General features: G+C 43.0%; 1 protein-coding gene across 1 annotated transcript; it reads right to left on the bottom strand.

Moving 5' to 3' along the window:
* Positions 1–715: 715 nt before the first annotated feature.
* Positions 716–2,935, bottom strand: trh (thyrotropin-releasing hormone). The gene is made up of 3 exons (XM_056423600.1): positions 2,866–2,935; positions 2,347–2,554; positions 716–1,933 (listed from the first exon to the last, which is right to left on the bottom strand). Exons 2-3 carry the CDS (start codon positions 2,540–2,542, stop codon positions 1,293–1,295), a joined length of 837 nt encoding a protein of 278 aa, XP_056279575.1. The 5' UTR covers positions 2,543–2,554; positions 2,866–2,935; the 3' UTR covers positions 716–1,292.
* Positions 2,936–22,354: the final 19,419 nt, after the last annotated feature.

Below are 22,354 nucleotides of genomic sequence, written 5' to 3'. Positions count from 1 at the left end.
TGTTTGATATATGTTTGATATATATAAATATATATATATGTTTAATATATATTAATTTATATGTTTAATATATATTAATTTATATGTTTAATATATATATATATATATATATATATGTGTTTGATATATATATATATGTTATATATATATATGTTATATATATATCTTCTCTTCTTGGCAATTCAAGTTCTCTCAAATGATGTTGTGCATGAGATAAGTATATTTATTATTCATCCAATGTGCATCTTTTCCCTCCTGCTTGATGGTTTGTTGAATCCTCTGGATTCACGTCCGATGCAGGTGAAAGCTGCGCGCGCATTCTCCATCTCTCTAACGCGCTGGGCGAATAATCTGCATATTGATCAGGCGGCCCGCGGGCAGCTGCCGTGATGGAATGAGCCCAATTACAGTGAGCAGAGGAGACGGCTGTCACCCTCGGTCTGCTGCCTCGCGCTAAGAGGCTCGAGCCGAGCGACGTGCTGGACTCCATTAGACCTGCTGGGTAAACAGCGTGATGGACTTTAATAGACTGTAATGAAGCACAGCATACAGGTTTACCAATGCGTTTTATTGTCCAACAAAAAACATTGGCGGTTGACTTTAAGGCAAAGGATTATTATTCTCTATATTATTGCATGGATTAAGTTGATTTAACCATAAAACCCAAACAACGTTAAATCAATGCAATAATACTATCGAAAGAAATAATCAGAGATATTTCATTTTGCGACGGTATTAATTATATTGTACATGAGTAGAAAATAATGAAGCACACATAAAATCGATTCCCTCTGCAGAGCTGTAAAACGTCGGCCGCTTTCCATTGATCATATATTTCTGGGCTGAAGAGCGCGCGCCGCCTCACAGAGGCGACCGCGCCAAAGAGCCAGCAGGCTGATGACGCGTTCACTCGCGGACTTGATTTGAGCCGAATCAACGGAATACATACTAAATAAATTCAGTTATTAAATCAGGAAATGGCACGTGCTAACGCGCCAACTTTACAGCGATATACTCGGTTTGGATGATAATTACGCACATGCTCTCCAAACTGAACAAACGGCAGATGCATGTGTGCGTGTGTTTTTTTTGTGTGTGTTTTTTTTGCGACGATGGTACAGTAACTGTCGGGTGGCACAGCAGATTAAATGGTGTAAATTAAGTTTTCGTTTTTTAATAATTCACTGTGGTCACATGGTTTAAACATGTATTTGTTTACAACGAAGCAGCAGAGACACACAAAGACACACACAGACACACACACGCACACACCGGACCTTCTGCTCCTAGTCCTACTCTCCTTCCACTGAGTCCTCCTCGGGTGCAAACCGTTTACCCGGGTGCTGTCGCTTCTCCTCGGCGTGGCTCTTGTGAATGTCATCTAAAAAGTCGAGCAGCAAACTGGTCTTGCTGCAGCTCGTAGGGTCCGACGCGTCACACGGACTGTTTGTGCCCAAATCCGGACTGGAGTTCTCCCAAAACCGTTTCCCGGGGTGCTGCCGCTTTTCCAAGTCGGCGAGGTCGTCGTCGTCGTCGTCTCCCTCTCCGTCCACATCCCAGTCGTCCCCGTCGTCGTCCCCGTCGCGTTTACCTGGGTGCTGGCGCTTGCTGTGCACCACCAGGTAGCGCTTCCCCGGGTGCTGGCGCTTTGCAAGCCCCCCCCCCAGGAGCGTCGCGGGGCTTTCGGAAACGCGTCCCGCCACTGCGAAGCGCTTCCCCGGATGCTGCCTCTTCTGCAGCTCCGTGAACGAGTGCATTTCTTCTACCTCGCGTTTGCCCGGGTGCTGCCTCTTCTGAACGTCCGAGTACTGGTCCCCCTCTTCTCCTCCTTCTCCTCTCCTCCCCGGATGCTGCCGCTTCTCCAAGTCCTCGCCGTATCTCTTACCGGGATGCTGTCGTTTTGTCACCCATTCTGCCTGAGAGGAGGATCCCTCTGGAGAAAGGAAATAAATAATGTTCAGATTATCTCCAGGAGACCCATAGACTTATATCCCCGTGTCCCTTGTGCGTAAATTGCGCACAGACTAGTTGTCATATTAAAATGGGAGGAAGATTCTTTTCCATTTATCTTGTTTTAGAGATAATGTGTTGTATGTTTTTTAAAATAATTATCTATCTGGAACCCACGTGTACGCCTTAAGAACATCACTATAACACGTTTCACTTTAAAATACTTTCAACTTAAAAATCAAGGTAAAATATCACTGTTATCGATTTTCTGGCGGCGGGGATTTTAATTTAATGACTGAAAACTTCTTTTTTTTAAAGTCAACTCCTGTCACCATTGTTGCATCAAATCACCCGTTTCCCGCGCAACTGATCCAAACGGCGCGTATTTTTACGCACCGTTTCTGCCGTCTTCGTCCTGTATCTTCTTGAGAATGGAACGCAGCAGGAGACTTTCTGCTCTCTGGAGGATGATGTTGTCGATGGTCCTCCCGTCCGTCTCAGCCTCGGCGGGGACGCCCTGTCCTCCAGACGCAGTGAAGTTGCAGAGCGCGAGGAAAGCCCAGATGAGCAGACAAGTGGACTTCATGGTCATTGAGTTGGTCCTCTGATGAAGAAACAGAGACGATATATATCAGATAAGAGATGAATAGTTTGTTTAGATCAACTTGGTTCAACTTGACGTCTTTCACATTTAATTCTGACCACTTATTTCTTATAAAAAAAAGTATAAAAAAGCACACGATTTTCACCGTAGCAACATTTTAAACCAGCTTCACAGAAAGAAAATATGTAAATTGAACACTAAGTTGTCTTAAAAACTTCCGAAATGAATTATAATAACACAAAAAGAGCCATCTGATAAATAACATATAACACAGCTCCACAGACGACAGACATCTTCACGTTGGTCCTCACCTGGAAGTGGAAGCTCTCCTCTTCCTCAAGACTCTGGAGACGGCTGTTGCTCTCAGTTGGTCACCCGGATGGACCAAGTCTGGAGGAATGAGCAGATAACTTCGCCGTGTCAGCATTTATACCGGCCGGGCACTGACGTCACGCGGACGCCCTGAGTCATTTCTCAGCATCGCTTTGTCCCCGCTGATGTCACCGAGTCGTGCGCAACATCCATGATTGGTGAACGATCGCCCCGTGAGGGGGTCGTGAGATAAATGGCATGGCACTGCTGTGGCTGGATAAAATGCATTCACTCACAGATAATGGAAATTTATGAACGAAGAACGGCGTTTTTTTATCATGCATTGTCTATATTAAGTTGAGTTATCTTTCAAATGTTTTCATTTTGGACTTTAAATACACTGAGATGTTTGTTTCTCGGACAAAATAAGTGGAGTGTGTGTTTGAAAAGAGAAAAGAAAAGGTCTCCAATGGGGAGGGGGGGGGGGCACTAAGGGCTGCAGAGAGATTATATATATATATAATCTCTCTGCAGCCCTTAGTGGGCCCCTGGCATTCTCTTTAACGTTAAAAATTGAAATCAAATTGGGGGGGTGAAATGAGAACATTAACATTTTACAGCTGAGAAAACATTTATTTAACTAAATTAGTTTTTGGTAAAGTTTAATATCTCTGAATCCTCATTCTACCGACACACTTAACATACAAGCGAGACCCTCTGGGGACCCCAAGAATAAACAACCACAACATTAATAGTTATGTAATACATCTCACCTGTAGAAAATACAACAGATTATGAATATAGTCCACTTATATTACTACTTATATACTTATATATTGTGTAAAATGAAACTTAGACTGAGCGCATGAGGAAATCTGAAGTCCTTCAGATCTGAAAAATCATAACAATTAGTGACGATGTCGCTCATGTAGCGAGGAAGAGGACGGGTTAAGTGTACACCCGGTGCACTGGGAGCAAATAATGAGACTCATTAGCATGCGTGCTCTGTTTACTGTGTTAATTATACATTTTTATTTCTTTTTTTATTTGGTGAACTTCTCCTGCGTGCAACAGAAGTTTAAGGCTGAGCAGCTTCTTTCTTTTATTCCAGGACGTCATTGTTCTGCTTCATCAGACTCTTCTCCTTTTTCACCACAGCCCCAAAAATGTATTTCAACCACCCCAAAAGTCACTCTGACTCGTCATAAATGTTTCATGTAATCCTTTTAACTTTATCACAGTCATCTATAAAGTGTTTATTTGCATGAAAAAAGTAAATATATATATATATATTTTTTAAAGTGCCATTTACCAAAAAAAGAACCACAGTATAAATATCACCATGAAGTTCACACCGCACACGACCCCGGAGCTGGAGACACGACGTCAGACTTCAGGTGAAACTTTAATGCTAAGAGGAGAAACTAAAACAAATAATTCACGTTATTGCAAGCCTGTTAAACTCCTCCAAAATACTAAAAATGCTAAAAAAAAAATTGTCAACGTTCGCCAAATATGAGTCTGATGATCTCACAGAGATGATATCCACAGTCGGGTTCACTGTGATCCGCTCTCCTGGATCTGGATCTGGATCTGGGTCTGGATCTGGTTCCTGACGTGTTTTTTTGGGACTCAACTGAAGCACAGAAACCTCCTGCAGACGAGATGAATCCTATAAAACGGATTCTTCAGTCACGTTGGAGGTTCTCGGATATTAAAACCGGCACGTAAAAAAAAAAGTGTTGTTTTTGCTGTTTTGGGACAACAAGATATAAAATAAGATAAGATTAGATTAGATAATCCTTTATTAGTCCCACAGTGGGGACATTTCAGGATCACGGCAGCGGGTACACATTAGAGAGGTCTGGATCGTGGTCCATGCCGACTACCAACTATTCATACACTCTGTCATATTCATTGATTGTGTTGTTACTGTGTTTAAATTTGTGCGTCATGATTCCTTCTGGTCACATGACATCTATTGTTCTGTCTATCCTGGTGAGGGATCCTCCTCTGTTGCTCTCCTGAAGGTTTCTTCCCTTTTCTTCCCTGTGAAAGGGTTTTTTGGGAGTTGTTCCTGAGCCGATGTGAGGTCAAAGGTCAAAGGTCAGGGATGTCTATGTGTACAGATTGTAAAGCACTGAGGCAAATTTGTAATTTGTGAGAATGGGTTATACAAAATAAACTGAATTCAATTGAATAGAGCATTCATAAAAATAAAACACAAAACACAATAACAATACTAAATACTAAAATATTAAATATACAGAGGAAACAAAACATATGAACAAAGCACTGACTATAGTGAACATAGTATCACACTTAGCAACATACTTCATAAGAAAGATGGTGAACTTTTGGGCAAACGGTTGATTATTCACACCTAACTGCAGGATCGAGTCATAAAAAACTGGAAATGAGTCGGTATTATTGCACTTTCCTCATCTCAAAGTCTATATATTTATACATTTGATGGGATTTTGGTCTGTGGAGCAGATATTTTAACGTTGTGAAGCATGGTGGAGTCAGCTGACCCATACCAACATGGCGGCTGGGTCACATGATCACTGTGAGGTGGAGCAGCGAGAGCAACGACTCTCAACCCACACGTCCTCTCGTGACTTCTGACCGCTCAATCATTCTCCAATATTTACCTTCGGCGCTCGGAATGAAAGATGAACAGATGAGTTCAGAGAGAAAGAAGAAGAAGAAGAAAAGTATCTCACAAAAGTTTCTGTGAAACTCGATGAAAGTGGAGAGTGGCATCTTCCGACAGGTGGACTCAAACACCTCCGCGTTCGTTGACACCTCGTGTGTGTGTGTGTGTGTGTGTGTGTGTGTGTGTGTGTGTGTGTGTGTGTGTGTGTGTGTGTGTGTGTGTGTGTGTGTGTGTGTGTGAGACGGATGAAGGCAGCCACCAGGAAACGAGGCGACACACACAAATAAATAAACAAATGGAGGAGTGCGTGCGGCGGCGTGATGACCCGGGTCCCTGGAAGTGACACGGGCCTGACAGGAGGTCACCGCGGCGGGGGAGAGAGCGACAGCTTACAGGGCTGTGTGTGTGTGTGTGTGTGTGTGTGTGTGTACTTGCTGGCTTGGCCTTGCATGTTGATATTCAAAAGGCGCTCATGAGCGATTCTTTCCACGTAAACTATTTGTTCCGATTGCTTTCCAAATAATTTATCACAGCCGTTCCCTCGTTTCAAAGTTTAAAAAGAGAAATCGTGCAGCAGATTTTCATTTCAAACTGCGGCGATGTCTCGTTGTTGACGCATCGCTCCACGCTGAAGAGTGCGAGGTGACCCCGGGGTGATCGTTCCCCCCCCCCCCCCCTCTCCGGGCGCCGTCAGAGGCCTGCTGTGCTTCGTGGGGGTCCGGGAAAAAAGGGCGAGGGCGTGACGGACGGGCGCCGTCTGCGTCAGAGAGTGAAGACTCTGAAAGTAAATATTTTAAAAAGGGGTCCCTGAAGGCCTCACACAGTGAAACCCCCTTCAGCCGTTTGCACACACATGACGTGGTCTCAAGACCTCGATCAAAGCGGAGCTCTCCTCGCAGTATATATTCATATTTCGCATATTTTAGTCGCCAAATCTGGAAGTCGAGGGTCGTTTGAGATCAGAAAAATTATTCTCGTGATTTTCTTTTCTTATTCTGTCATTTTGTGCCCTGGAGTCTAAAACCAGTCGTCTGAAAGCTGCGTGGCTTCAGATATTGAGTAACGCCTTATGTCCTCATTTTTCATCACAGTTAGTTGTAGTCACACACAGAGAGCGAGAGAGAGAGAGAGAGAGAGAGAGAGAGAGAGAGAGAGAGTGTTTAGCATAATTTATTTTTCAGATTCCATCCATCTTTAGCTGTGTGTCTGTTACCTTGAGAATTCCATTATCTCCCAATAGCCGTGTGGCTCTTCAGCCGGAGGCCGTGATTAGCGCGGCGCTCCGAGCTCACGCTACAACCCACTTACCGCCACGCTCACGCGCCCTCGTCCCCGTGGCCCTCCATCACCGACCTCGAGTGTCTGGGAAGCCACCTTCATCGGGCCATAGATCTCTCACGACCGGCGGAAATGGCAGATGGTTATTTCTAAATATTTCAGGAGTGATGAAAAGTAAAAATTATAGTTCTACAAAGAATACTCCTATTCCCGTCCAGCCATTTTGTCTCTGAACCCCTATTTTCTTCAAAAGAAATGGATTAAAAAAAGAAATGAAATGTGTACCCAGTAGAGTGCGGATCCCCTCCAGGTGCGTGTGCAAGCACCACCGCTGTGTTTTGTGATTGGATGAGAACGATCCACGGCTGGCCAACCGCGCGCCTGCACACAAACCAGCTGGAAGGCGCCGCTCAACACGCTTCATTCAAACTTAAAGACAAGCGGCGATGAATGCAGGTATTTACGCCTGAAATAGCATCAGCTGAGTGGCAGTGACACACACACACACACACACCAGAGGGTGTTTGTTATATCTTTTTAGAACTTTTTTTCGCCCCACAATTTATTTTGCTCACTTTTTTTTTGAAAGTTTATGAATTTATAATCTTGAAAGCTTCTGAATTTCTTCTTGGAAATTTCCCACTTTAATCTCCTGAGAATATTCAAATTTGTACGACTTCGATTAATTTTTTTTTCCCTGGCTCCGTAGTTATAAAATAAAGAATATGTCACCTTCAGTAAGGTAAACCACTGCGTTGTGGATATCTGCTGCCCCCTAGTGGTCAACCTGTTACTGCAGGTGGAAAACCCATATTGACAGATATTATTTCCGAGACTGACATCAATCATATTTAGTTTGTTGTGTTGTTTTTTTAGCTTGGTAGAGTAGACATCTCCAAAAAAATCATTTCAAAATAAGCTTTCAGTAAAGATATGGTTAAGTTTCATGGTACGATTATTATTATTTTTTGAACCTCGTGGTGTTCTTTTTATTCCAGTTTTATTCCTTTTCTCAGTCATCATTCATTTACCTGATTTATGTACATTTTATTAAAAATATATCATGGCTGTTTAGTGAATTCCTTCAGTAAAAACAAAAAGTAGCAAGCCTTAACTTGGCCTTAATCCAACGTTTACATTTCTGTTATGGAAATATGAGAACATCTGGACACATTTAATAAGACAATGCCTGTATTTGCACATTTAAACATACAAATTCAGAAAACTTCTAATACAAAAAATGATTGTTCCAATGTGACTCAACAACTGTGGAGATTTCGTGGCGATATCTCCGAGTTAAATTTCAAACCCTATTCACCTGGAGTGAATCTCTAAATCATCCTCCTGCGGCTCATTCTGGTCCGGTTGCCAATCTGTTCACATACGACATCCCTGACCTTTGACCTCACATCGGAATCAGGAAAAAACTCCAGAAATCACACCACTTCATGTGTACAGATGAGTAGACAAGTAAAGACGAGTAGAGATGAGTGTGCTTGATGTTATTTCATTGTTCCAACTGCAAAAAAAACCTAACAAAATCCTTCTATACAACCAGAGGAGTCACCCCTAGTGGTCAGTAGAGAGAATGCAGCTTTAATACATGAAGCATAAACTCGGCGGCTTTAGCTCAGTGGGGTAAGAGGGCCGTCCTGCAACCGCAGGGTTGTGGGTTCGATCCCCGCTCTCCCCATTAGTTGCAAGTCGAAGTGTCCTTGAGCAAGGCACTGAACCCCCAGTTGCTTCCCGGGCGCTTCACCGCAGCCCTCTGCTCCTTAATAACTAAGAATGGGTTAAATGCAGAGAACTAATTTCCCCTTGGGGATTAATAAAAGTGTATATTCTATTCTAATATACAACCAGAGGAGTCGCCCCCTAGTGGACAGTAGAGAGAATGCAGCTTTAATACATGAAGCATAGACTTCTATACAACCGGAGGAGTCACCCCCTAGTGGTCACTAGAGAGAATGCAGCTTTAACACATGAAGCATAGACTTCTATACAACCAGAGGAGTCGCCACCTGGTGCACGTTTAAGGAACCTCTGCATTGCCTTCCCTTTTCAGACACGGAGGTCGCCTCAGGTTCAGAGGGCGGCGGCGTATCCGGTTAAATAAGCCGAAGAACCACAGAGACAATCAGAGAAAGACTCGCATGTGAAACCGATCCAAGAAGCGAAAATGAACCTCCGGACAACTTGACTGAGTTCTACTCTCTCGTGGGAAATCTCTCCTCGCTAGATGAAACATAAAAATATTGCACCATTGATTAAAGACAGGATTGTCATCTCGTCTTGTAACTTTTTTGCTGTTGTTTTTTTGCATGTATGGACACATGTACAAGAGTAGAGTGTCTCATTATTGGAGCGGCCTCCTGGGCAGTGAATGGGGCTCCCAGAGGAACCCCTCAGGTACGTGAGGGCAGCAGCAGGTGGTTTGATTCCCACTATTGACCCTTTTCCCCCAGGAGACAGCAGATGGGACGGTGCCGTCTGCTCTGCCAGTTGTGGTGAAGCTGTAGCCACAATACCCCACGTCTTCATTTGCTGTAACCACAGAGAGACAGAGAGACAGAGAGAGAGAGAGAGACGCGACATATCGGTACTAATAACGTTGTTTTCATTACGTTAGGTTCAAACAAAAAGCCAATATTGACCATATTGTTCTCGTGCTTTATCTTTGCTAATGCGGTTGCGTTGGGTTCAGGGGCTCCGCTGCCATTTTAGTTTGCTCTGGTCACTTCGTCCACTTTTGTGTTTTATTCGTAAAGAGCAGCACCGACAGGCTCATCCGTTCCCGCCGGCCTAATTGTTGGCGGATGAAGATACACCGCCGTCTCTCTCTGCGATGTCCGGAGAGGTTGGAAAGGTCAGACTGCAAAGAGTTGATCCAAGATGGGGGGGGGGGGGGGGCGTCGGCATCTGATTCATCCAACGCGCCACGCCGCTTTAACGCCGCCCGCCCTCTTGCCGAGTGAACCGATGTGTCTGCGTTTTAAAAAAAGGCATTCGACGTGTGGTTTTTCCCGCCTAGCGGCTATCGTCATTAGCAACGTTTGCCTTGGAAATTCGATATTCGACAAATGGAATGACATCACGATCCTCCGGCGATGGCAGTTTGCCACCGCTCTGTTCTCCCAGTTTTACAACGTTAAAGGATATGTGGTGTTATTCCACATTTTCATGAAAACGCCAACGCCATCTGGTCGGTCCCATCGTTCGATTCCCTCCGTCTCCTGTTGCACACGGCACCAAACCCATCGGTTCCTATACTTAAAGGACTACAACTTTAAAAACAGCTGACGCGTGGAGTTTAATGAATGACAAGTTGAAACGTTCGATTTAATTGCCGTGGAATTTGTTTCAGACGTGGACGTTCCCCTCGGCAGGAATTATAATAATCTTTCGTGACTCCCTCACTTCTTATCTAGCGCCATCCGCCCTGATTTATCGACAGATTCCTACAAATACTGAAGACGTTCCGCTCAACTTCTGTCGTCTTGTGCGTTGAGTGCTCGATGGCTAACGGTGACGCAGGGGAGCTAACGCGGTGAACACCAGTAACACGCCTCACTCTCGTAGTTTCGGGACATCGCTGGACGTATCTGGCACAAAGGAATAAACTAAATCAAGTCTTATCGAGCGTCACAGGAAGTTGTTGTCACGCACGATCCGGTCATTGTTGATTTTCACGAGATTCGTTGGCGCAAACCTGAAAAGATCGGAGTACGACGAGCCTCTTTCTCAAAGAGTAAACGGCTTTTCTTTCTGAATTCGAACAATACCAAATCGGACGTCCTGCGTACGCAGATGATTGATTTGGTATTGTTCAAATTCACGATCCGCTCATTGTTGATTTTCACGAGATTTGTTGGCGGAAACCCAAAAAAGCCTTTTTCTCGAAGAGTATACGGCTTTTTTCGGAATTTGAACAATACCAAATCAATCATCTGCGTACGCAGGACGTCCGATTGCGCCTGAATGCGCGAAACGACATTATTTGAAAAGATGGCGGCTCGTAATCACGACCGATTAAACTCAGAGTCTTTGTCCGGGGGGGCGAACGAGATGGACAGGAAGTTGAGAGGAAGAGAGAACTGACAACGGCGGGACAGGTGTGATCTCAACTGAATCACTGAATCATTTCCACTCAGGTTCTTTTGTGACACAGAAAGTGAGCTGATTTCACCGAGAGAGACACCAAGAGAAAGCATAATGGCGTGGTGATTGTCGCGTGGGCGGCTTCCTCATTGTTCGCTCTGTAGCAGCGATACACACACACACACACACACACACACACAGTTTCATAGGATATATGTTATAAATGGGGTTTTCTATCGCATTTTTTCTTCTTCATTCAAATATCATGGGATCAATCGGTTGGCTCAAACTGATGCTGACAATCAATTGTGTCTGTGGTGTCTCGTTTACTTGTTTCCTGACCTATACCCCCCCCCCCGCTCCCCCCCCCCCTGTCTACGCAGGCTGCAGTTCTTCCCATGAGGAAAACGGTTCAAATGTCACATTAAATAAATAAATCCCGAATCCTGTCAAAAGGACCTTTTTAATATTCCTTCCATGTTTTACCTCACTTCATTTTTGTAATTCTTCCTCCCGCTTCCAAAAATGTGGGTTTAAAAAAGTTAAATGATGTTGTTGTTAAAATCGGTTTTGTATCGAAGGGCAATAAGGACTCCGTGAAGTTCAGGACGGTGGATTCTCTGAGGTTTATGTGCTTTCCCTGGTCCAGTGCTCACAGAAGAGAGACCTCCAGATTGATTCTCGGCCTGCCGTCAGAACTCTTGATGGACTTTTACTCTGAGAGCAGCCGGAGTCGAGATGATGGGTTTCTAAAAGAAACGCACGTCATTATTTTCAAGGAATGAGTTAAAAATAGAGAAAATCGACCAAATCTGAAGTCTTTTTCGACCAATTTTTAGTCCCCTTAAAGGGCCAGCGCACCACAAAATAAAGAAAATACAACTTTTACTCATTACCTGTAGTGGTATTAATCAATCATATCAACCATAGAGACGTCCGCCTCCAAAATCATGAAACGATATGGCGCTCTTGGCCATTTTCTTTTAACGATCCACCATATTTCCAAAAACTACAGGCAACTCACACCAAAACAATCTAGTAATTCATTTTGGGGGTGAACTGTCCCTTTAAGAGTGATTGCACGGCCATTATAAACTGTGTGTCCGAGTACCCCCTGACCGGTGCAAAGCATTTTGTGTTGAATAAAAAGATGTAGCACGCAGCATTTTGCATACGATATATAATATATACAATTCAGTTTATGAACTTATACTTCTATTTTATTGAATATTTATTCAATAACTATTTTCAAAGGCTTTTTTTGAATGGATGAAATGGATTTTAAATATATTTAAGACAAAACTCATGTATCCCCTAGAGCAGGGGTGCTCAATACGTCGATCGCGATCTACCAGTCCCCTTCCAGAAGGACCCCTGAGCTGACCTGAGTGCCTGTATGAGCTTTACTCATCCTAACCAGCATTAACCCTTCACACACATGCAGATACACACATACCAGGAGAATAAATGAAACAATTAACAATCAATAAAAATAACAAATACTTGAAAATATAGGGGGGGTCAATGTCCAGTTCGTGATGTTGTGTCCATTGTCACTGAAGGCCCCACATTAACTACGGAAAGAAATGCTCTGGTAAACTGAGGCGGGTGGATTCCCAGTGCTCAGTGATATCTTAGGATACAACTCATAAACAAATGCTCACTGAACTGTCGCATGTCGGCGCGGCGCGGGGCGTCGGCCTGATCACACAGGTGTGTTTGCAGGTGTAACTGAGTGTTTTTATACGAGCGCACGTGCATGTGCACAGCTGGCCTCGCCTCAGATTTTGGGCTTCGGTTTGCTCGCCGTGACGAACACGGGCGGAAATAAACGAGATCTTGATTGCTTGATTTTCCCTTGATGGGAATTTGAAAAGCTAACCACGCTTTCTTTGATATCGTATTAGGATGCGCTCGTTTTTTTAAAAATTCTCCTTTCTTGACCTGTATATTACTTTGATAAAGAAGAGGTTGATAAAATAATGTAATCCCCCTCCTCTGATTGGTCGCGAGGTTTCTTGATCGTCACCAGAGGAGCAACGCGACGTCATATGGAGTCATGTAACTGTGTGCTCTGCTCATTAGCTGCCAGGAGGAAGGTGTGTGTTTAAGCAGAGATGTATCACACACACACACACACACACACAGAAACACACACACACACAGAGCTGACATCATCTATACATCTGGGGATTTTAAGAGTACCCTCTATAACAGGGGTGTCAAACTCATTTTCACTGCGGGCCACATCCGCATCATGGCGGCTTCTTAAAGGGCCGGTTGTAACAGAAGTATATAAACGTATAAACTACTCCCCAACATATTGTTAAATAACTCTCTTTGCATTTAATTATTGTTTATTTTAGTGTAAAAATATTGTACATAAAAAAATGTCTTCAATATTATAACATAAATCCATATAATTTGAAAGCTTCAAAATAGAAGCACGGAATATGTTTCATAAATTTCTTGAAGAAAAGGTGACCGTATGTCTTTCAAGCCGTCAGGTGCCACATAAAATTAAAATGTCTCTAATATAACATAAATCCATTTCATTTGAAACTTTCAAAATAAAAGCATGGGATATTTTTCATGAATTTCTTGAAGAAAAGGTGATTGTATGTCTTTCAAGCCGTCAGGCGCCACATAAAATGAAAATGTCTCTAATATTATAACATAAATCCATTTAATTTGAAACCTTCAAAATAAAAACATGGGATATTTTTCATGAATTTCTTGAAGAAAAGGTGACCGTATGTCTTTCAAGCCGTCAGGCGCCACATAAAATGAAAACGTCTCTAATACTATAACATAAATCCATTTAATTTGAAACCTTCAAAATAAAAGCAAGGGATATTTTTCATAAAGTTCTTGAAGTAAAGGTGACTGCATGTCTTTCAAGCCGTCGGGGGCCTCATAAAATGACGTGGCGGCCCAGATTCGGCCCGCGGGTCTTGTGTTTGACACCTGTGCTCTATAAGCATTCAGTGATCTTGAGCTCGGCCTACGCAGTAGAACGTTTCCCTTTCCTCATCGGTGAGCAGTAATTGAGGGTTTTCACCGTCTCTGCTATGCTTACATGAAACTATTAATTATCAGGACATTGCCACCCGCGTATCGCCGTTACCTTTATCCAGAGAACCGCCGAGCTGGATCTCATATTGTTTGGAGGCAGTGTGACATCTGCAGGAGAGTATTTAAGAGATAAAGATAGCAAGGGGTTGTTGTTTCGTGTGTGTGCGAGTGTGTGTGTGTGTGTGTGTGTGTGTGTGTGTGTGTGTGTGTGTGTGTGTGTGTGTGTGTGTGTGTGTGTGTGTGTGTGTGTGTGTGTGTGTGTGTGTGTGGGCTGTAATAGAGAGGAGAGAGCATGAGGCACACTCAACACTGAGGCAGCAGGAACTTGCGGCAGAACTCCACAGAGTCCTCTCCGTCTGTAATCAGCGGAGCGAGAGGGGAGTCACACCTTCTTTTTTCCCCCTCCTCACAAACACAATCCCTGCCTCTCTCTCTCTCTCTCTCTCTCTCCTCTCTCCCGTGCACCGACCACCAGGCCAGGTGATGTCCTTTAATGTAAGCACCGCTTTATGAATACATGAGCAGCTGCGATAAATGTCAAAAAACCAGCAGGAGACTGCAGGGACGATTCTTTAAGGCGGAAGACGACGAGACTAAAATGAGACGCGGAAACAAAACCCTGTGAAAGGTTACGAAGGACCTCTTTCCCACATGTCACTCATTTAAACATCTAATAATAGACCTCTTTAAACTCCTCCGTGCGCTTCCCATTCCACTTCTTCTCCCCGTCTAACTCTTCTCCACTTGCTGAGTCCTACATAACCAAAAATGGCCCCCAGTAAAATCACCTCCACCCCACCTCCGTCACTCCGCCGCTCTCAGCAGGGTTCTCTCTATTGAAGGATGAACCTGTGGTCGTCCCCTGGCCGCCTTAAGGAGCCCATTCATGAATAAATGAATAGGACTGGAAATTATAACAAGATTGCTCATTTTGTTGCACAGCATTGTTTGTGTGTGTGTGTGTGTGTGTGTGTGTGTGTGTGTGTGTGTGTGAGACAGATACTTCCAATTCCCTGAACTGGACAACCACCAGCCGAAATATGTCATCGCGATTTTGTGTCAAAGGAACGTCTCAAACGTGCACTTTAATCAACCGATTTAACTCCTGATTTGCAAATAAGTTGCATGTCCTCCAGTAATTATGTGCTTGTGAGAACGTTCTTTACTTCCGGGGTCCATTCTAAGCTAAATGAAATGTCCTCACTCCGCTGTATCCAGTTAGCTCGGTCCGCGGGGACGAACTAGCGCGACGTTTCCCACTGATTTATCTTTTGCTACCGCCGTCGTCTTCAGAGGACGCCCGCTTCTGGCGTTTGTTACTCAGCGAAGGAGAAGGAAAGACGGATTCGGGGATTAAATGCAACAAAAAATACGACAACTTTCTTGGTTTGAGTTTATTTTCTTGCTAAAACTTCCCAGAGTGGAGAATAATTGGATTGGATTCAATCTATTGTCAAAGAGTCCAGCTACACATGCAACAAAACGTATTCTCTGGGCTGCAGTGATGCGCCCGTGAAGCACCTGGGGGTTCAGTGCCTTGCTCAAGGACACTTCGACTTACAACTAATGGGGGGAGGGGGGATCGAACCGACAACTTTGGGGTTGCAGGACGACCCCCTTACCCCACTGAGCCACAGCCGCCCACAAGAACTTCAAATAAAAAACTCAAAACTAAAAAAGGGAAAAGTGTGCGTCATTTAGGGCTAGTTTACATCGGGCGACCAGACGTCCTCTTTTCCCCGGACGTGTCCTCTTTTTGAGACCTAAACAATGCGTCCGGCAGGGATTCCAAAAACGTCCGGGATTTTGCTTCGTCGGATATTTTTGATTCTCTGGGTTTTCACAAACTAGTATTTACCCCTTACAAGTTTTGGAAATGGTATCTCCCTTACGTTCCACCTTCTTCAACTCTGAGAAGTTCTTCACGGCCTGTGAAGCTTTTTTTCATTCAACCTGAGAGCGAACACACACCAGCCATCTACAGCCAGCTGGACTAGTTACATCATGGCATAATAATCTCTATTTATACACAAATATAAATGTTTTATTTTCTAATATTTTTAAAGAGACTTTTGCATGATGAAGTAGCAGAAGAGCTATTTCTGTGGAAGTCGTTGTGAATGTTAGAAATACAGAAGCTAAGGCGCCTCCGGGAGGCCTCCTCCTCCTCCTCCTCCTCCTCCTCCTCCTCCTCCTCCTCCAATGGGCTGTGAATGTGGCTTTTTAATTGCCCCCACCATTACGTCCTTAAGAAGCTTCAGCCGAGAAACTTTAAGAAGACCGAAGAATCCGGCTGAAGCCCAAAGTGGCATGTCATATTAGCACCACGCGTATAAAGAAAAGAGAAATCTCCCGGTGTCACCGGCACGTTGCATTGAGCTGGTGGGCTGAGAGGACAGAGGCAGGTTGTACCCTCGTCTTCGTCTCCTCCTCTTCAGAAACACACGCACAGCTTCGTGAAGATGCTGCCGGCTGTTACCTTTTTATTTTGGGGGGTAAATGGAAATAGAACAAAGACAAATGAGAAGTTAACGAAACTCTGGATATAAGAATCTTATATGGTATTACTTATAGTATTACTTATGGTATTACTCATGGTATTATTTATAGTATTATATGGTATTACTTATAGTATTACTTTAGTATTACATTAGTATTACTTATGGTGTTACTTGTGGTATTACTTATATTACTTATTAGATATTCATTTATTACTCGTGGTATTACTTATGGTATTACTTATAGTATTACTTATAGTATTACTCATGACATACTTATGGTATTACTTATAGTATTACTTATAGTATTACTCATGACATACTTATGGTATTACTTATAGTATTACTTATAGTATTACTCATGGCATACTTATGGTATTACTTATATTTCTTATGGTATTACTTATGGTATTACTCGTGGTATTACTTGTATTACTCGTGGTATTACTCGTGGTATTACTTATATTACTTATGGTATTACTCATGGTATTACTCGTGGTATTACTCGTGGTATTACTCATGGTATTACTCGTGGTATTACTTACGGTATTACTCGTGGTATTACTCGTGGTATTACTCGTGGTATCACTCGTGGTATTACTCGTGGTATTACTTATGGCAATGAAAAGTCTGGTAATGAATCTCATTCTCTTAAAGATATTACTTGTAATAAATGTTTGTGATCTTATAAATCCATTTATCTATTTTAAGATTGTTTTTTCTTCTTCTGTCAAACGACGTTCCCTCCCTCCATCAATGAAACAATCCATACACTCGGCCCACGGCCCACGCCTCGGCCGCCATCAGGATTCAACTCTTGCTGTCATCCAATCGCATCGACACGCATGTTGATTGTGTCGGTCGGACGCCACAGAGATCACTTCTGCTCTTCCACGATCTCGCTCATCAAATTATCTCAGATCAATAACGCACACCGGCAGCTTTTGTTCTCGCTCTGCACTCAGGGGTTAAAAGCCCATTTGAACCATGTTGGCCGGTAGCTTTGTCATACTAACAATATTAACAACAATGACACGTGCAAAAAAAAGCACAACTGAACATACGCTGCCCTGCACAAAGAAAAACAAAAAGCGATACGTTTCTTTTCAGAAAGCTTTTAAAAAGGGAAACTATTGGATCTGTAGCTTTCCAGTTGCTTCACTTTGGTGAATATTTCTTGTTTATCTCATGTAGCCATCGAGTCCTCTGGGGTCTTTAGCTTATCACTATCTAGCAGTGGCGGGCCGTGGGCCTGGGGCCTGGGCCTTCAGTGAGGTCCTACACAGTCCCACCCGAATTAATCCACCTCTCATTACTATCATTATGATGCCATGGCTCTAGACACGATACAGGTAGACAGAGACGCAGTATAACCAGGCGTTGCGTCACCTTGAAATTGACATTTTTAATTCAGAGAATTGCAGGGGAAGAGTGCAATACAGTACAGTTCAACTAATAGGCAAGAACATAATCGAGTGCAACAGAGTTATTTTAATATTCTTCTTCTATCCATTTCTGGTCCACAAACTTTAAACTTTAAGTCCAACTTTGTTTACAGTGTGTTCACTAAACAGCGCATTGTCACCCAGAGCAGTTTCACCGTGATGATGAAGATGAAAGTTCCTGTTTACCCAAACACATGACACAATTAATGAGTCTTTTCAATATTTCCCGATTGTTCTTCACCTGTTCATTGTGCAGCTCCGCTGCCCTGCCGCCTGTTCATTGATCTGTAGATACACTCGGGTGTCCCCAAAAGTTTTCAAAGCACCATTGCTTGTCGGTGCCGAGCCGGACTTTGGTGTCTCGTTGCTGCCTCGGTTAGACAACTCAAGTTTGCAAAGCCAGTGTGGCTCCAAACACCAAATCGATCACTTGCAAATAACAGGCATTCCCAGCAGTCCGGTGTGCAGAGCTTCTCGGAGCCTGAGACATTGATATCGCTCGGAGTTGGAACTTTGAAAGTGGCGAACGAACCCCTTCCCCGCCTGTGACGGGCTTTGTAACGTCGGCGTCAGTCTTAAAGTTCATCTTGATAATGGCGTTATAATTATATCCTCGACCAACTCGATATCCTCTCCTCCTTCCGCCATTGTGGGTTGAAAAAACAGCTTAGTAGTACGCAAATTAATTCGTTTATCAAATTCAGTTTCCTAGTTCTGAGGTTCTGCATATACCTGCCCATAGGCCCCGCCTCTCAATATTGGTAATCCAATCAAAAGACGTGCAGCACTCCGCCTGCTAGCTGCTCCTGTGCCGGTTCCGGGGCCTTCTAGAAGGCCTAGAGGAGCCAACTCTAAAGCTGATTGGTTGACACAACATTGTCATTCCCATTCACTTGAAGCTACCAGCGCCCGCAATGTTGATTCTGAAGGCCTAAGGGCAGATTTTAGCCCCCTGGCAACACACGATGGCTGAATATGATTGGATAAAAGATCTAACATAAAGACCAGCCCTCCAAATCTCAACCTGGCGCTGGCAGCAGCGCAGCCAAGAGGAACGCTATGAAATTAAGAGAATAACTCTTACTCTGGGGAATAATTTAATACATATTTGTGGGAACATTTTCTTTTTTTTAAACTTATATTATATGATGATGTTTAGGCCAGCAGAGAAGGCCTTGCTGGCCCTGACGGCCCGCCACTGCTATCTAATGTATACCTTGGGTTAAAATAGACCATAACATATTCTTAGAAAATATATATGTCTGAATACTTAATTGTTTTGTTAAATAGTTTTTCTTGTTGTGGGACCGCACTTGAACCAATTCAGTAGAATGGCCCATATATATATATATATGTATATATCTTTCTTTATATATATATATGTACACTACCATTCAAAAGTTTGGGGTCATCCAGACAATTTCGTGTCTTCCATGAAAACTCACTTTTATTTATCAAATGAATTGAAAATTGAATATAAAATATAGTCAAGACATTGACAAGGTTAGAAATAATGATTAATATTTGAAGTATTAATTTTGTTCTTCAAACTTCAAGCTCAAAGGAAGGCCAGTTGTATAGCTTATATCACCAGCATAACTGTTTTCAGCTGTGCTAACATAATTGCACGGGTTTTCTAATCAGATATTAGTCTTCTAAGGCGATTAGCAAACACAATGTACCATTAGAACACTGGAGTGATAGTTGATGGAAATGGGCCTCTATACACCTATGGAGATATTTCATTAGAAACCAGACGTTTCCACCTAGAATAGTCATTTACCACATTAACAATGTATAGAGGGTATTTCTGATTAATGTTATCTTTATTGAAAAAACAGTGCTTTTCTTTGAAAAATAAAGACATTTCTAAGTGACCCCAAACTTTTGAACGGTAGTGTATATGGGCCATTCTACATATATATGCATGTATATATATATATGTATATATATATATACTATATACATATATATATATATATATATATATATATATAGATTTTTGTGACGAGTGAAGTATTGGCCACATTAAAATGTATCACCAAAGTCATGAGGATTCATCCTCTGGGGAACATGATGTTATGATTTAGAGTGTTTCCTGTTTTGTTTTGAAGTCCCTGTCTTGTTTCCTGTTTCCCTGTGCTTCGTTCTCTGTGCTTGTCTATTTCGTTCCTGATTGTTCCCAGCCACGCCCTGATTGTTTCCACCTGTGTCTCCACCTGTGTCTCGTTTCCCCAGTGTATTTAGCCTGTGTCCTTCTGCTTGTTCGGTGTCTGGTCGTTTTTGTTCCTGTCCGGTTCTTGTCCCTGTTCCTGTTGTTTCTCTCCTGTTGCCAGACTGTGGTTCTGCTCAGTGAACAATTAAAGGAAACCTATTTATTTGGAAACTCTGCCTGCTGCGTTTGGGTCCAAACCTCGCCCTACACAACACATGAATGTCCTTTCCATTTTTTTGTCAATCCATTCTGCAGTTATCAAGATATATAAATATATATATTTATATATCATATATATCTTCTCAACCTGCTGATGATGCTCGAGGAAAAATCCTGGATCAGCAAAGTCATCAGGATTCATCCTCTGGGGACCGTGCATGTGAACCAAATGTCACTGCAGTGCATCCGATGGGACGACACACACACAAGATGTGTTTGCGATTGTGTATTTGGTGAAAAGGGTCCGGCAGGGTCCTTTATGAACTGCTGTAGTCCACGTTGAAGACGTGATGGTCTCTCACAGATATACTTGTAGTATCTGAGCTAGCGTTAGCATGAGCCCTCCCAGCTGTCGGCCGGCCAGTCCTTGCCTCTGAATGCTAATCCAAAAGCTCGAAATGGCAATTAGCTCTATTAGCATGCTGATCACCGTGGAGACGCGGATACACTCGGGGAGGCAATGGGTCCTGACCTTATCAAAGACTGAGTGGCAGTGGGCATGATCAGAATGTAGAGTGAGTGTATGTATGGATGAACATTATCTATAGGGGGTTTTGGGATTCACAGTGTCAAAAAAACAACGTCATAATGGATGCATTTAAAGGACAAGGCTGGTGGTTTTTCAACTTTTTGGAACAAACAAATCCCATTAAAACAAATAAAGACATACAGTCACATTTGCACGCTCAGGTGTTACTTATAATGGTGACACCTCGAGTAGCTATACTCAAATTCAATATGCGTGCACACATACATGGTCAATAAACCTGATTATGATTCTGAGATTTTTTAAAACTAAAACAAATTCAAGCCACATCCTTTGGGTACAGACGGCAACCTCGGGTTGAACTTGCATTCTCTCTCGTGGCCATCAGGGGGCGACTCCTCTGGTTAATTGTATGGATGTCTATTAGAAAACAACCATATACTTCTCACTTTATTTATAATTTGAGTGAACATGAATATATCGTTTCAAGTCTTTATCAAACACAGCATGATGTCTACGGTCCAGAGATCGGTCACTTACGTTCACCGGTTGCAAAAAAACAAAATGGCGACGACCAAAATGCTGAAACCGAGGCTTCAAAACTGTCGATGACATCACAACGACCGTCAACTTCTTCTCTACAATCTACGCTTAAGGATCGGGATTGACTTCAGTCTGGACCGCCACACTGCGAGTGCGTAAAATAATCCGAAATAACTCGAGCTTTATCCTTCACGTTGCCCCCGGAGATACTACAGTCTCTAATATATACTCTGTATATGTTTAAAACTAAAAGTACAAGTTGTTTTTCAACCTGACATTCACAGAATACAGCTCGTTAAATCTCCCGGCGAAAAAAAGGAGAAGAAGCGGACGAACAATTACCACCGCGGCAGGATTATTCCTAAAATACAACCAACAGCCAACCGACTTGTGACTCCTGCACCTCGAGCTAACCACTCTACATCCAGACTGTTTGCTGTCCTGGCTCCTGATTGGTGGAACGAGCTCCCCACTGACATCAGGACAGCAGGAAGTCTCTACAGCTTCCGCCGGAAACTGAAAACACATCTTTTCCGATTATATCTGGATTAAAACACAGATTTGCACTTCAGTGGCACTTAAATAGCTCTTATTGTGGTACTTTTGTCGTTCGACTATGTTGAGGAAATGTTACTTTCTGTATTCTTGTTGTTCTTAGTTTGTACTATAGGTTGATGCATTTATTGTAAGTCGCTTTGGATAAAAGCGTCTGCTAAATGACATGTAAAAAAAAAAAAAAATTACATTTCCCGCTATGGGAAGTTTGACATAACGAAGCTGGAGGCACGAGAGACACCCCGGCATCCACCGAGCTTGAAGACCAATTTAAACATGTGAGTGAGCGTGATGATGTTGAGAGAGTAAAACAGGTGGTGGGGTGTGTGTGTGTGTGTGTGTGTGTGGGGGGGGGGACATGGAAAAAGATGTCGCAACATCATCTCCGGGTGACCTTACAGAGGGAAGCGATGCGG

This window comes from Pseudoliparis swirei, chromosome 9, assembly GCF_029220125.1.
Source record: "Pseudoliparis swirei isolate HS2019 ecotype Mariana Trench chromosome 9, NWPU_hadal_v1, whole genome shotgun sequence".
Taxonomy (NCBI): domain Eukaryota; kingdom Metazoa; phylum Chordata; class Actinopteri; order Perciformes; family Liparidae; genus Pseudoliparis; species Pseudoliparis swirei.
This window is presented reverse-complemented; position numbering and strand designations above follow the sequence as displayed.

Coding starts and splice junctions, on each gene's coding strand:
- trh (XM_056423600.1), bottom strand. CDS start 2,542: ATGACCATGAAGTCCACTTGTCTGCTCATCTGGGCTTTCCTCGCGCTC. Junction 1,934..2,346: donor GGACGAAGACGGCAGAAACG/GTGCGTAAAAAT, acceptor TCCTTTCTCCAG/AGGGATCCTCCTCTCAGGCA.